At 36.6% G+C, this 14,343-nt stretch overlaps 1 protein-coding gene across 3 annotated transcripts in view; it reads right to left on the bottom strand.

Annotated features, from left to right (window-relative positions):
• The window catches only part of BABAM2 (BRISC and BRCA1 A complex member 2), a 163,800-nt gene that overhangs the window by 23,464 nt on the left and 125,993 nt on the right, over positions 1 to 14,343 (bottom strand). For all 3 annotated transcript variants that reach the window (XM_066178460.1, XM_066178459.1, XM_066178458.1), the window contains exon 10: positions 12,766 to 12,848. In XM_066178460.1, coding sequence (XP_066034557.1) covers positions 12,766 to 12,848 — 83 coding nt within the window. The remainder of the gene's footprint in view (positions 1 to 12,765; positions 12,849 to 14,343) is intronic.

The raw sequence follows: 14,343 nt of genomic DNA, 5'->3' as shown, positions 1-14,343 counted from the left end.
TTTCATTTTTAAGTACCAACTCCTTAAGAGAAACCAAGTCTGCGTACTTTTGTATTTTATCACCGTGTGAGAGGAATAACAATCTTTAGCAAAGCATACAAATAATAGTTTAGTCCTTGTACTCAACTTCTTAGTTGAGAATTTCTAACTTCCATTTCTAAATTTCCCTTCAAAACTGCCATCTACATAACACATGCAAGCAGCAACAGTTTTTTTCCCTGTTACCTACAACTAAAGGCGGGCTCTCAGGACAAAGTACCTAACACTAAAAATGGATAATCAAGGCAGTGCTCTCACTACAGTGATAACTGCATTTGTTATGAGAAGGTACCACCAAAATATATTCTATTAACTGAAATCTGTATAGGAATTTTCACGAATAACCTACATTATAAACTGACCACATAAATCAGATAATCAAACTAGATTTAAAATTGTGCATCCCACATCTGCACAACAGCAGTATTATCCTGAACTGCAAGTAGAGTTTTGAAAAATTTCAACTGCCTTCGATTTATAATAATACCCTTCACCTGAAACTGCCAAACTTCCAGTTTTCTAACCCAAATGTTTCCTTAATACAAGGTGTGGATGAGTCCAGAGCAAGTAAAAAAACCTGTCCCTAATTCTGGAACACAACCACACCTAAAAGGCCAGTAAACAGGAAATAGCCTTGAGTTTAAAGTGTTATACATATCTCAAGGTAGCCAGCTATTATTTCAGCAATAGGAAAGGAAGGCAAGAACATGCTTCCGTCCCAGTGGATGCCAGTGCATTGACACTGTTTAGTGCACAGAATGAAAAAAATAAGCAAATACCACTGGTAATTAATGCTGGCAAGCTGTGCTGGACATGAAAGGTCAAATTCTGCTCATAATCACACATAGCTTGCAAAAGAAAATTTTTCTTTTTACCTGGTCATGTGTAGGCAGTCTGACTCTCAATCTCTACATTAATACACAATCAGATCTGCCTTCATGCACTGTCTAAGGTGACAAAGGTGTTACTGTAATTACATGCAAGACAACATTCACTCTTTGCCATGAAAAATGCATCACAGTTAAGAACAACAGATCAGTTTTGTAAATTAACACCTGAACTAGGCAAACTATAAAAGCCTGGGTTGGTTTGGCAATGCTAGTTACCTAAGAACTACAAAAACGTACTCAAGTTGAATACAAGTACTATTTCCAAATAACAGCTGACTCACAAAGTACCCCGGTGATATGTCTGCAGAAAATAAGCAGATGACTCATGTCTGTAAATTCCTGAAAGTACCAATAGACCCCTTGCTTAGTCATCTTTTGCTTGGATGCTGGGTTCACGAGCTCAGTAAACTATAATGAGAGATCTAGCTCTTAGTAGGACTCTCTCTCCCTTTTTTCCTCTCTTCTAAACAGTGCAAATTATCTCCCTAAAAATAACTTCATCTGCGTAAGTGAGTCACTTCAACTAGCAAGCTTATACAAGTCATGCAGTTAAGCAGTAATATTTGGTTATGAGGGTAAAAATGCTGCTGTCAAACTCAAGATTCAAAATGAAAATTATGTCAGAGGAAGTCCCATTTACCCCTTCTCTAGCAGAAATAGAAACATTTCCTTTGGAAAATTTAAACAATTAGCTCATTCAGGAAAGTAAAGCTTTCTAATTTAGTTCCATGCTCGAAGTAATTTAAATCTGATGACTTCTTACTTTGGCTCTCCTAAGCATCACACTGTTAATGTAAGAGGAACTCAAAGGAGCAGACTGGAGAAAGAATCCGGTAAAACACTGCTTTCTCCTACATTACAATTTACAGATCATTTTTTAGACAGCCATAGTGTGGGGAAAATCATGTCTTTATGCAAGCTCTACATGAGCAGAACTTGGAGGGCTGTTTATGGGTAATTAAGCATTGAGTAAATTCTTCACTGATTGAACCCTAATTTTCCCACACAGTTCATAAGAAAGCAGAAGAAAAAGGACTTGCTTGTTGAGAATGAGTCATGTTGTAAAGAAACTTAATTACAGTTTATAAATAGTTGAAGTTGCTCTCTTTTTGAAACATAAGAAACTATCTAGAAGTAACACACAAATTTGCTTCTCTTGACTTAGTATTTAATGCATACATATATTCAAAACATAGTTATCTTAAAGCCAAAATCTTGGTTTATTAATAACTAACAAACTGTGCAATGCATCTGTAAGGTTGAAGTGTTCATTTTTTTAAAAAACAGCAATCTGTGGCCTGCAACAGGTTACCTAGTTTGTTAAGCTTATGTCAACAACTACAGAGTTGATTTTGACTATCCTATTAACTTTAAAATAGTATCCTTAGCATCTAATTTTACAACTCGCTCAACAGGATATGAAATGCGGAAGGAATGTCTCAGAAAAAGCATGTACTGGTGCTGCTACAGGTTTTCTTAAGGAAAAATGCTCAGAAGAAAAGGGCAGGTTTACCACAGTGCCCTCCTTTCCACCTTTAAGCACTGGAGAAAAAGAGATGAGAAAACAAAACCATGCTTGAAATGCATGGTGACCATTAATATATTTCAAAGCACTCTAGGTGGTAACATTTTAAAAATTTTCCATATACTGTTCCTCTGTTCTAGGGAAAAGGTTTATTTATCCTTTGTATGGCACTGGATAAATCTAGGTATTTGTTTTCACAAAAGCCAACATTTACTCACTGAATTCATCATTTTAATCCCTGGATGCTACCATTCTGGTTATCTTACTAACCTTTGGGATCCTTGATTCTGCAGCAGTTTATTGCACCTGAAATTTGTTTTGCACTCATGAACACTGGGTGATCTGGATATTTCATTGTTGAGATTTCTGCTTTGACAAGATTTCATGGCCTGCACAACCTTAGTTCAATCTGTACTTGCTTTATGGAGCAGCCTTCAAACAGAAGATAACACAGGATTGTTCCCAGTTCTAAACAGTCCTAGGCTGCACAGAGCTGGCCAAAGGAGACACTGTTCTGGCCTCTCCTATCTGACAGACCCTCTCCCTCCACATTTATTTACTGCACAACATTGAAGTCTTGCTCCAATTAAATGTGTTCATTTCTGCATGAGCTTTTCAATGTGATGACTCTAATCATCATAAAAATGACGTTAGGTACGTAAAATATTTAAAAAATGGTTTCACAGCCCATTCACGAGTTGAGAGGTTCTTTAGGGATTCCAGATCAGGAATGAAGGAACAAGGACAGAACAGTCAACCTGCCTATTTATGCTAATTGCCAGCCTGTGGGATACAATTCTTCTGAGACTTACTAGTAGGTAATACTTGATATAGCCAAACACAAGTCCTTCCAATGCTGACTGCTGTTGGATATACTTCAGAATCAATGATTACTGGACATGTGAGAGGTTTTGTTTAAATTATTTCACCAGAAAACCAAGAAGGATATGCCAAACTCAAATCTCCAGAGAACACTGAAAAATCTTAGCCTGATGCTAGTCATTCTCTTCCCAAAATTCCCTGACTCACTCCTTACTTATCATCCAGCTCTGGCAAGAGACTGCCTCAGCACTCAAGTACTTCTGAAGAAGTAAGTAATGGAAACAGGAAACACATATTCCAGGCTCCAGAACTGCATTTCTGTCTCTTATTAGTACATATTCATCATCTTTCTGGCTGTTCTTTTTTTGGTTCACTGAATTTCACATTCTCCCTGCCTTACATGCAGTTGAGCTCACACTGCTGGGAAAAACAGTGGATTTGAATGCATGGCCTCAAACTGAAAAGTTCCTTGAACTCAGAGCTCTGCAGTTTTCTTGTGATGATGTGGATGAGACCCATGTGAATTTACAGAGCAACTTGATGACAATACATATACCATATTACACAGTACCACTTACACATCTCTCAAGCCCTGTTTTAAAAGAAGATTTCTACTAGGTTTTTTTGACATGATTTCCATGAGAAAGCCGATTCAGACAGCTTGTACAATGGGTGAAAAATCTTTACTTAACTTCAAGGAAAAAGAGCTTTCTACAGTTTTTACATAAAAATTCCAGTGCAGAAGGCCTTTCAGGAATCATATTGATCATGGTACCTACGGAGAAATCCAAATAGATTTAGCCACAAGCACTTTGGAGGCTGCAGTGTCTAGCAGAAAGCTCCTCAGGGCAGGATTTCAGGCTATGTTGCCTAGTGAATCTTTCCTGGACTCGTCTGTGCTGAAGGCCTTTGGCCTACATTCTACTGGCAGAAAATGAAAGGGAGAACTTGGCTTAAAATACACAAAGAATTACTGAATGCCACAGCTATCCTGCTTTGGCGTGTGATGATTTATTCTTGCAGGAATGAGAAAGCAAGGATGACAAATAACATATCAATGGCATTAATGTGGGACTTTATGTTAACAGAGAGCTAGGTTAGGTTAACAGAGGTTAACAGAGTCACAGGAATTTGAATTTGTTAAATATTATTAGGGCTGACATCCCTTCTGGAGAAAAACAGGTTATTTGCAGGAAGATGCTATTTTGAAATCAACATTTCAAAATTTCAAATCTGAATGGAAAAGCTGTTTATGGAATTTTAGCTGAGATACTTATGGCATTCTGGGTGTGTTGGTAATCACAGCTGGTTTTGAAATAATTAGGTCTGCCCTTGCTATGGGAAATATCCACCCCATTGGCAAAGTCAACACTTGTATAGTAAATGAGTAAGATGACATGTGCAAAATACTTCCAAATAAATACTATAGAAATATAAGTAAATACTCCAAAAAACCCCGAAACAACTACTCCATTAACAGAGTATACAATACTAAACAATAAAAGACAAACCACTGTAGGCAAAATGGAAACAATGAATTGTGATGGATTAAATTATTTCGACACATTACAGAGTAGATTTGTTTAATTAGCTTTCTTTGTTTTGCTTTGTTAGTTGGTTTTGTCTGTTTGGGTTTCTTTAAATATAATGTAACCCACTTTTATTTGCAGACGACTGCATGACATTTCTGTATCCACCTTGTGGTTCTCCTTCCACAGATAGGGGAGCTATAATACAATCTGGGCACCAGTAGCAACTAGATTTATGATTACAATTATTTAAATTTTTTTTCAACATAGGCATTATTATATGGTTGTAAAAATATCCCATGTCTTTATTAGAACCTGTAACATTTTTAAAACTATTCCATCCTTCATACAAACCAGCATTTAAAAAAAAGGTGATAAAAATACTTGAAATGACTGAAGTTACGGTCATGTGTGGCAGACAGAGTATCTAACTATTGGTTTCGTTTTACAGAGGAACTAAGTATCAGATCAAATCAAGATATTCTTCAAGCAGTTTCCAGCTATGTGGTCCAAGACCATGCTAAAGAGCTATAATTTAATCCGAAAACAGCTTTATAACATCTTTTTGCTTTTGAGTGTCATTGCCCACCCCACCTATGTCATATGCTTATTGGACTTCTACAGCAAGACTGGACTGCCTCCAAAAACTATCCTGTGGAATATCTCACAATCCTATACTGATCCCAAAGAAATGGCATAATGGCCTTACAGGTCTTCTCCTTCTCTAATTTCTGTAATCACATTTATCTTATTTAAGAAAAACGCTACTTATAACCAGCTTCAGCTATTTACTTCTTTTCTTTTTTTTTTTTACTTTAAATTCTCAAAGATCTTCATTCCCTCCTCCTTCCATTTTTATTTCCTTTTATTGTTTCTGTTGTTACAGTTTCTATAGCAACTTCTCTAAGTGCTGATGAGATTGATGTGACTAAAAGCTGTCTCTTCTCCGTCTGAATTGTTTGAAGCTTGAAACTTAAATGCAGTTGTTATGGGTGTAAAAAGGAAGCCATGCCCTTTCTTGGCACAGGCTGGTGATCACTGCAAAAAATACTCCTCTGCTTTCTGAGCAGAGATACACTACTAATTGCTGAGAAGTTTTACGTTACCTTCCAACTGGACAGAAGACTTCTAAACCATGTTTTTACCTGAAAAGCAGATGTGCAAAACCATTGTCTTCTCTCACCAACATTTTATTAAGATTATGAGGCTTACAAATAAGTTGTTTTTTCTGTTTTAAATGCTGCCTGGGATTTGAAAGGAAACTATTTTACTTCATTCTCACCTGTGGTCAGTGTGACATTATCCTGCAGGCCAAGAGGACCTTCTGCTGCCATACCTGCTATCCTGTTCTTTCAACCTTCACTTCTTGCAGGCTTGCAGCTTTCAAAACCCAACCCAGTGTAAACCCAACTGGCCCAACTAGCCAACTAAATCACTCCAGTTATTTTTAACTGAGGCACAGGGCCATTGCATCTTTCCACTCCTGAACATCACAATTACCACTTTTACTCTTCAAGCCACCTTACACAGTTCTAAAAGCTTATCCTTCTATTGCTTCTTAATGATCTGAAGAACTTTGTGGAACATGTTCTTTTATGACGTGCTTTCTAGACCACCAGCCATTTTTGGTGCTTTTTTGTGAATCACCATTTAAGGATGATGTAAGACAAATATCAGGATCACACCCCTAAGCTTCAGGGAGCAGACTTCACGCTGTTCAGGGATCTTGCTCCTCCCATGGAAGATTCCTATGAGATAAATGGTTCTGGCGAGAAGTTGGGTCCATGATGACCTCCTCCAAGCTCAAGAACTGTCTATCCTACTGAGCAGAAAGGCAAACACTAGCAGCAGGAGGCCTACATGGATGAGCAAGGAACTCCTGATAAAACTCAAATGTGAAAAGGAATCACAGGAAATGTGGACACTCCCTGAGCATGCAGAGACAGGACTGGGAATGTCAAAGCTGACCTAGAATTGAATCTGGCAAGGTGAGTTAAGGACAACAAGATGGGCTGCTACAGGAACAGCAAGAGGATGACTAGAGAAAAGACAGGACTGCTGCTGAATGGGGCATGGGGACTGCTGACAAAGGAGGCAGAAAAGCAGCTTAAGCACTCCCTCCTTCCCCCATTTTGACATTTATGCATCTTTGTGACCAGGTCCATCTCTAAACCAAGGCATATTCCTTATTATTCCAAAATGAATTATACTTATCTATTTCATTAAAGGTATTCAGCACTTGCCTCTGTGTGCTATTGCTATGTCACATATGGATTCGTAGAAAAGAATTGTTTTGGTGACAAAGTAATTGTCATTGCGTAGAAGGAGGAAAGAGAGGGAAGAATGATTCAGAAAATGTTTCTTATCCTGATGCAGCTCTCATTTCCAGAAATTTCATATCTCTAATAATCCTGTGGTGTTGTGTATCATCCTGTTTCTTTTCTGAAAGCATTGCCTGGTATTGAACCCTGGACTCATCCATGAAACCCCTGCTCATCATGTCCTTTCTGGACTGAAAACAAGATATCTGCTTTCTACTTGCTACTATGAGCAATTTTGAACTTGCTGTATTTCACACCTTTAAAGCAGTTCTCATCTTAGAGAAAAACTATCTGTGAATTACCAAAGCATGTAGACACAAACCAGACATGGAGTAAGAAGAATAAACACCACAACTTGTACTTAAGTCCTGCTCCTGTCAATTACTTTTTGTGATCTAATTATTTCTTCTCAAAAATTGAGTGAATAAAATAGGTTTATACCCTTTTTCCATGTCAAGTATCTTTACTGAGAATTTCAGTTATCTGTCATATACTTGGGCACATAATAGTTATACTCTGGATAAAAGTAAGAAAAATCAACAGTCCACTTTTCTGACAAGTGCAATTTTGTAAGAAGTTATTACAAAACCTTTCAGTCCATTTGTTAAAGTGCTTGTAGTTGCTGGAAGAATGTCAATTAATGTCTGCCGCAATATACTACAGTTTTAAAACTGTGGCAAATACATGTGTTTCTCAGAAATTAAAAAAGTAATATCCACAGCAAAACGACATTTTAAAATACCTTGCCAGTCCACCACATCAGGCCATCTAAAAGACTCTTATAAAGCTTAATTAGTACCACAACTGTTGTTTCCTGTTTGTTGCTGTCCGTATACCAAGTTTTATGAGCTGTCTGCTGTCCATTCTCCCCTTTTCTGCAATTACAACAAGGAACTTACATCTAGCTTATACTGAGTGACATGAAAACAAAATGAACCTAGAGAAACAGAAAAAGAGGAAAAGAAAACCACTTTTCAGATTCGCTTGCATCCATTATGAATACCTATTAAAAAAAAATCTCATTTGGCTCACATACAAGTAAATATCCAAGGTGGAATCAAAGAAACAGAATGTTTAAAGTACTCTTAATGTCAAAAATAAAATTACCAGCTTTCAATAAAAAATTTCAAACTAAATCTACTTGGCAGGATCCCTTAGAAATAAAGGAGAAAAATGCACCATGGAGAAAAATTATCAGCAAAACACTCATTAATTTTCCCAATGCTACAATTCAGTCCTGTGATTAGCCCCTGTCTAAGCCCATGCCTAGTTTAGTGCAGAACCGTGTGCCTGTGACTCAGGCTACTTTTCCATCACACTGCCTGATCCACAGCACAGCAGTGTACCTGCAGTTTTCATTGACTTCAGTAAGCAAGACACACTTCACTACACAGGAGATGTCCCAGAGAAGGCTTTGCTTTGAGTGATTGAAACCATGTACAAAGTTTTGAAGAAACCTGGCCAGCCCAGGCTATATTTTGCTGTAGGCAGAACATGCTTTCAGAAACATGCAAGACCAGATTCAAAGAAATACATGGAACCAACTGAAAGTACTGAGTCAGAGGAAAAGACCGCCAAAAGAAAGACAGTTCTATGCTTATTCCCAAGCATAAGATCCAAATTTGATTTCCTCTAGCCACTTTTACATCACCGGGGCTTTGTTAATGTACAGTTTCTCATTTAAGAATGAAATTACAGCCTTATACAATATTTACAGATTGTTTTGATCAGTATTGAACTTTGCATTCTAGACCCCTGAAACATTTATTTTGTTATGCTTGGCATTTCTACTGAACGATCCTGCATTCCTGACAGGACCAGATACCACCCTGTTATTCACATGGTCATGTTCTCTTTCAACCTTCTTTAGTTTTCCGAGCCATAAATTCCCGTTTTCATTTAAGGAACAATGAGAAGAATAAAATAACAGCACTATACAAGAAAGTTAAAACACCTCATTAGATAAAAGCTCACAGAAACAATCTAACGTAAATATTCCACTCAAAAATTGGTCTATTTTTTTTTGGACATGGCTCAGGTAGAAAAGGCTTTTTTCCATTACTTTTCTTGAAAATACTGACAAACGTGTGTAGACAGCAATATCCAAACAAGAATGCATCAAAAGCTGGTCTTGGTAACGTCCACCAAAAAACCCTGAATCCAGAAGCAGGTGTCCACCCAAAGGCTGATACTCAGATGGTCATATAGGTATAGTCTCCTCCTGGCCAATTAATGCTCTAAGTCCCTTGCTTGCTTCTCTCTTCTGTTTGAAAACTTTCTTGTTGCTGGGACGCTGCCTGTTTCTGATCTATCCTCTAATGGACACAACCACCTAAATGCACAGACAAGTTAAAAGGTGGACAAAAAGCTACTTAAGTTGGCATCCCCATAGCAAGAATGATCACCAATTAAACTTTTACATGACCAGCACTTTGGAACTCCTGGGTCAGTGGCACTACTCACACAGAAACTGAAATCCCTCACAGTCAGCCAAGGTCACTTCCAGCAAATGTTCCCAACCAGCTTCACCTTGACTGAGATCCCAAACAAACTGGAAATATTAATGCTTACAGCCTTCAACATTCTCCACCCCCTAAAATACTGTTCAGTGAAACTAACCCTTTTTAGTTTAATGTTCCTCCTTTTCAAGACATCCTAAACAACCACTAATACAAGCATTGCTTCATTTGCTACTGCAAACTGGTCCAGTTTCTGTTCATCTCCTTCGTGCTGATAACCTAAAAATCTTGCAAGATAAAAATTATCTTTGAAAAGCCCAAATACAGGTTGCTTCAGAGTTCTACTCTTGTGTTTGTAACAATCACGCTACTTAATTCTTAATTATGCATAGATAATGCAACTTGTGTTTTTATCTAATATTGATTTGTTATTGCATCAATGGCCAGACTCAATCTTAAAGATCTTTTCCAACCTAAACGATACTCTAATTTATATATGGTATAAATTTATAAACTGTATACAGGAAAAAGAATACAAGGAAATATTTTGTCTCCAAAAACTAATCATAGCTGATTTATAAACAAGAAGAGAAAGTCTATTGAAAAGTGAGCAGTCCATTGAAGTTTACTTACAAAGCTTCATACTGGGACTTACTCATAAACAGTATCAGTATCAAAAGCAGTAAGCCTGATTAACGATTTCCTTTCCCATGTGGACGCATGAACTTCTCTAAATGTTTATTTCTTCTGTCTTATATTTGAAAGCACTTGATTAATTCTTAAAACTAAACCACTAAAGAAACAGTTCCTTTGACTAGTCTTTGATCTAATATAATAACTCCAGCAGCTTCATTAGTCTAATGATTAAGTTTGCAACTAGGTAGCTCCTCAGTGTTTTAAGGCAGAGTGGGTAGACTCTGCTCTTCATTCTGTAACTACAGCACTAGTCTTTTTTTTTTAGCATTTGAAGTTGTCCTAAGGTTATTTGGCTTCAGCAGTTCAGAACTATTTTTCTGTTTCTCACCTCTTTAACCCACTTTACTCAATAAAATTATTCTGAGTAATTTTAATGTAGTTCTAATGATTTTTTGCTCCCTAGTGTGCAAGCAAGTTTGTAACTCACAATGCAAACAGTTGCAAAACAATACCAAAGTTATTTTGGAAACCTCTTAAACCATGTTCTAAAGGAAATACAACTCATATTAGGGTTTATAAATCTCACCTAAATCTCAATCTCAAACTTAAAATTTTAACCAAAATTTTGATGCTACTAAAATTTACTATGGTTCCTTTAATTTGATTTGCCACAGTCCTTGCTGTATACTGACCTATTTACTCTCCTCTGAATACTTTATATACATACTATAGTAAATATATAAAGTAGAACAGTTTTCAGCTTATTGCTATCTCTCCCAGACATTTTATTAGACGCTTGCTAAATATTCAACCATAATATACATAGTTATGTCAGTGGTTAGGAGATGAAAGCCTACATTACTTCACTCAGGAAATGAAGTGCAGGTTTCGGTCCTTTCATTGCAATATCCTTCAGTGCATGGACCTGAAATGCTTTTGCACTGAATTGTTCAACAAGAGAGTGATGCAATGGCTTACAGAGCTAAGCCACTGTATGATTTCTAAGGCCATAGGGTTAATACATAGTGATAAACTATTCAGTTATAATTGTAGCTTTCATGCCAGTTTAATTGAGCACTATGAATATTACACAGTTAAAACCTGCTCTGTTATTTAGCAGAAATTTGAATTTTGATTCCCCTGAAATCTAAGTGATTCAACATGTATTAAGGAGTATTATCTCACGGCACAAATCAAATCCACAGGAATTTTAACATTGATTAAATTAACCCAAATATGATGGGGAGTAAGAAAGGTAGGAAATCTTCAGGAAGGCTGTACATAAAGAAGTGTCGTCTCATAGAAGACAATTGTCCAGTGACCAGTTCTCCACTGTAGTTGAAATGTAAATAAAAACTTCATGAGGATAATTTGCCCAAAGATATCACTTCAATTCTATTTTTTCCCCCAACATAAATTATGATAACATGATGGAAGTGTTTTAATTTTAGGTTTGAATTTTCTAGACCTCTTAAGATCATTAATGTATGTATGGTAAGGTAATCTTAGGACATAGAAGAAAAGGGATTAGTGAGACCATTTTTTATGATCTCCAATACAAAACAAGGGTGAAGGACTTGTTTGAGCTACGGGAATCCCGATTTTCTGCATTAAGAACTCTGGGACAAATTCCTATGGTGTCATCAAGACAGCATGAGTTTTCCACACGAAAAGCTAGCCCACAATAAAAAATGTAATATGAAAGATCCCAGTGCTAGAATGTGACCAAACACTAACGCTGCAGCTGCCCATATTGCAATGTAAATGTTTAAAATCATTTTAAACATAAATAAGAAGTGTAACAATCAAATCTGAAGAGTTACATGACTGAATTTCCCCAGATCAAAATATCTTTGATATCTGTGAATTTCACCTTACCACAAGGAAAAACAGAAGATGAAACTTAAGGCAATGCGCAAAAGGCAGTATCAAAGCCACATTTACTAATTTCCACATGGAGTAATTCCTACATATTTAAATTTAGAATGTCTTTTTGATAGTAATACAAACTTTATTTAAAAATTTTAAATTACAGCAAACCTAGCTATATTGTTAAGACAGTTTTGCCCACAGTTTCAGTCTAGGAATAAGTTTTGGATCCTAATGACAACATGCTGTTATTTCTTATGAGATATATTTTCTCTATATAAAGTGTCTTTAAAGTTGTTATCAATGCATTAATTCCTGACAGTTACAGATGATTTTAGGTATTCCTGGGTTGAGTATAGTAACAGTCCTTTTCACTAACTCTTTTGGAAAGCAAAGTTACAACAGTGAACTTAATCTTGAATCAAATTACCAGAAAACCTTCCCAAGACCCTTTCAGCATTCTGTAAAGCCAACATTTCACTATTTGTGTGAATCCTCTCTCCTGCTCTAAATACAACTGAGATTTTGTGTTTCCTAAGTCACATCAAAAATAGATTAAGCACTGGATAAAAATAGATAAAACTTTTAAATTGTTTCCTGTAATTGTACATTTTCCCTTTTGAACTTGTATCTTCAGAAGATAGACATTTATGCCTGAGGCAAAGTGTTACTCACTGTGAACAAGGAAGCAAAAATCTTTCCACATCAGCAACAGAGTAAGCTTTGTGAATCCTTCTGCATCATATTCCACCACACCACTATCAACAAAAAATAAACAAAAAAAAAAAAAAAAAAAAAAAAAAAAAAAAAAAAAAAAATTACAAGTTTTATCTCCAAATACTGGATGATGAATATGTAAATTTTGTAATACAGGGATCGTTATTTTTGTTTGTTTGTTCAGAAACTTCCAGGATTTGCTTTTTTTAAATTAACTGTTACAATTTTCTAGCTAATTGTAAATTAGATTAAACTTTCAATCTTAGTAATTGTCTTACCCATGTTGTGGTATTGGAGATTTTTACCCAAAGAAAGGCCATTTTCAGTTTAAAATACACTTTTGAATGAAAGGAGACCTGCTACCACACCTGCAGTTCTAAATCAATAAAAAACGTAGACACGCAAATTCCCTGTAATTTTATCAAATTAAGACTATTTTTCATTTCTGTAGTGAGTGAGAGAGTAAAACTGAAAATAAGCAGGCTGAGAAGAGCTTAAATTTGAAAATTGGGAAGAGAATATATAAAAAATACAAAACATGAGATCATAACAAAAATTCCATGTAGAATATTTGTTTGATAGATGGATTAAAAGTTTCAGCCATACCAGAAGCTGGTATTCTCTAAGTCTGAAGCAGTATCAGAACCCATGAACCACAGTGCAAATGTCATATAGTCGTAGGCACACATGGTCATTTCTATAATACCGTTTCCTCAGAAGAAAAGGAAATGTCTTGATAAAGATTAGGCTTGCACTAACTGTCTATTCATATGTCCAGTTGAAGTTACTGTTACCTATTTATCATTGTACTAAACTTGGGTGCACGCTAGAAGCCACCTGTTTTCCTAACCTCACTTGAGAGACCTGAGATTTGAAGGGCTCTTGAATATCCACATCATTGGCATCACCCCTTGGAAGCAGAAACCCCTCATCACGATTAGCTAAAGGCTTGGACTCTGGCTCAAGTCAGAATTGAGACAGGAAACCAAAGTGCCAACCCTTCACAGTGCCATGGTAGCCCTGATTAATTCATTTGTGGAGCTCATGTGTCATCATGTCTGGCCATGCACCTTTCATCTGCAGGAATGCAAAATGACCCAAGAGCCTCTTCTCCTGAGAGACAAAATATTGGTTGTTGGTGGGAACAGCTGGTCTCCCAGTCCTGCATTTACATTGAGCAGTGGTTTCTGGCAAGGCTTGGGACCACAACTGCTTCTCCATTTTCCCATCTCAGTCACTGCCTATTAGTGTAAGACCCCTTAATTAATTTATTCAGAAACAAACACATTTCTTCTGCACAAGGAAAATCCCTACTGTCCCTTTCCCTTCAACACCTATTCTCTAGAAAACTCAGACTGGCCACTAGCACAGAAGTGAAATAATGCTGAAGTACATTCCAGCATTGCTGCAGAGAGACAATCTGTACACATAATTCTGTGAAAAATGACTAGATTACATCTCATTCAGTGGACAGCAGCCACACAACCACAAACCATATGCAGAAAATAAGTATCCCCCACACTACAGAAAAATACG

Source organism: Chamaea fasciata, unplaced genomic scaffold (assembly GCF_029207755.1).
Source record: "Chamaea fasciata isolate MVZ Bird 193981 ecotype frontalis unplaced genomic scaffold, bChaFas1.0.hap1 SCAF_3, whole genome shotgun sequence".
Lineage (NCBI taxonomy): Eukaryota > Metazoa > Chordata > Aves > Passeriformes > Sylviidae > Chamaea > Chamaea fasciata.
Note: the sequence above shows the minus strand (reverse complement) of the source record. Positions and strands in the feature narration are given on the sequence as shown.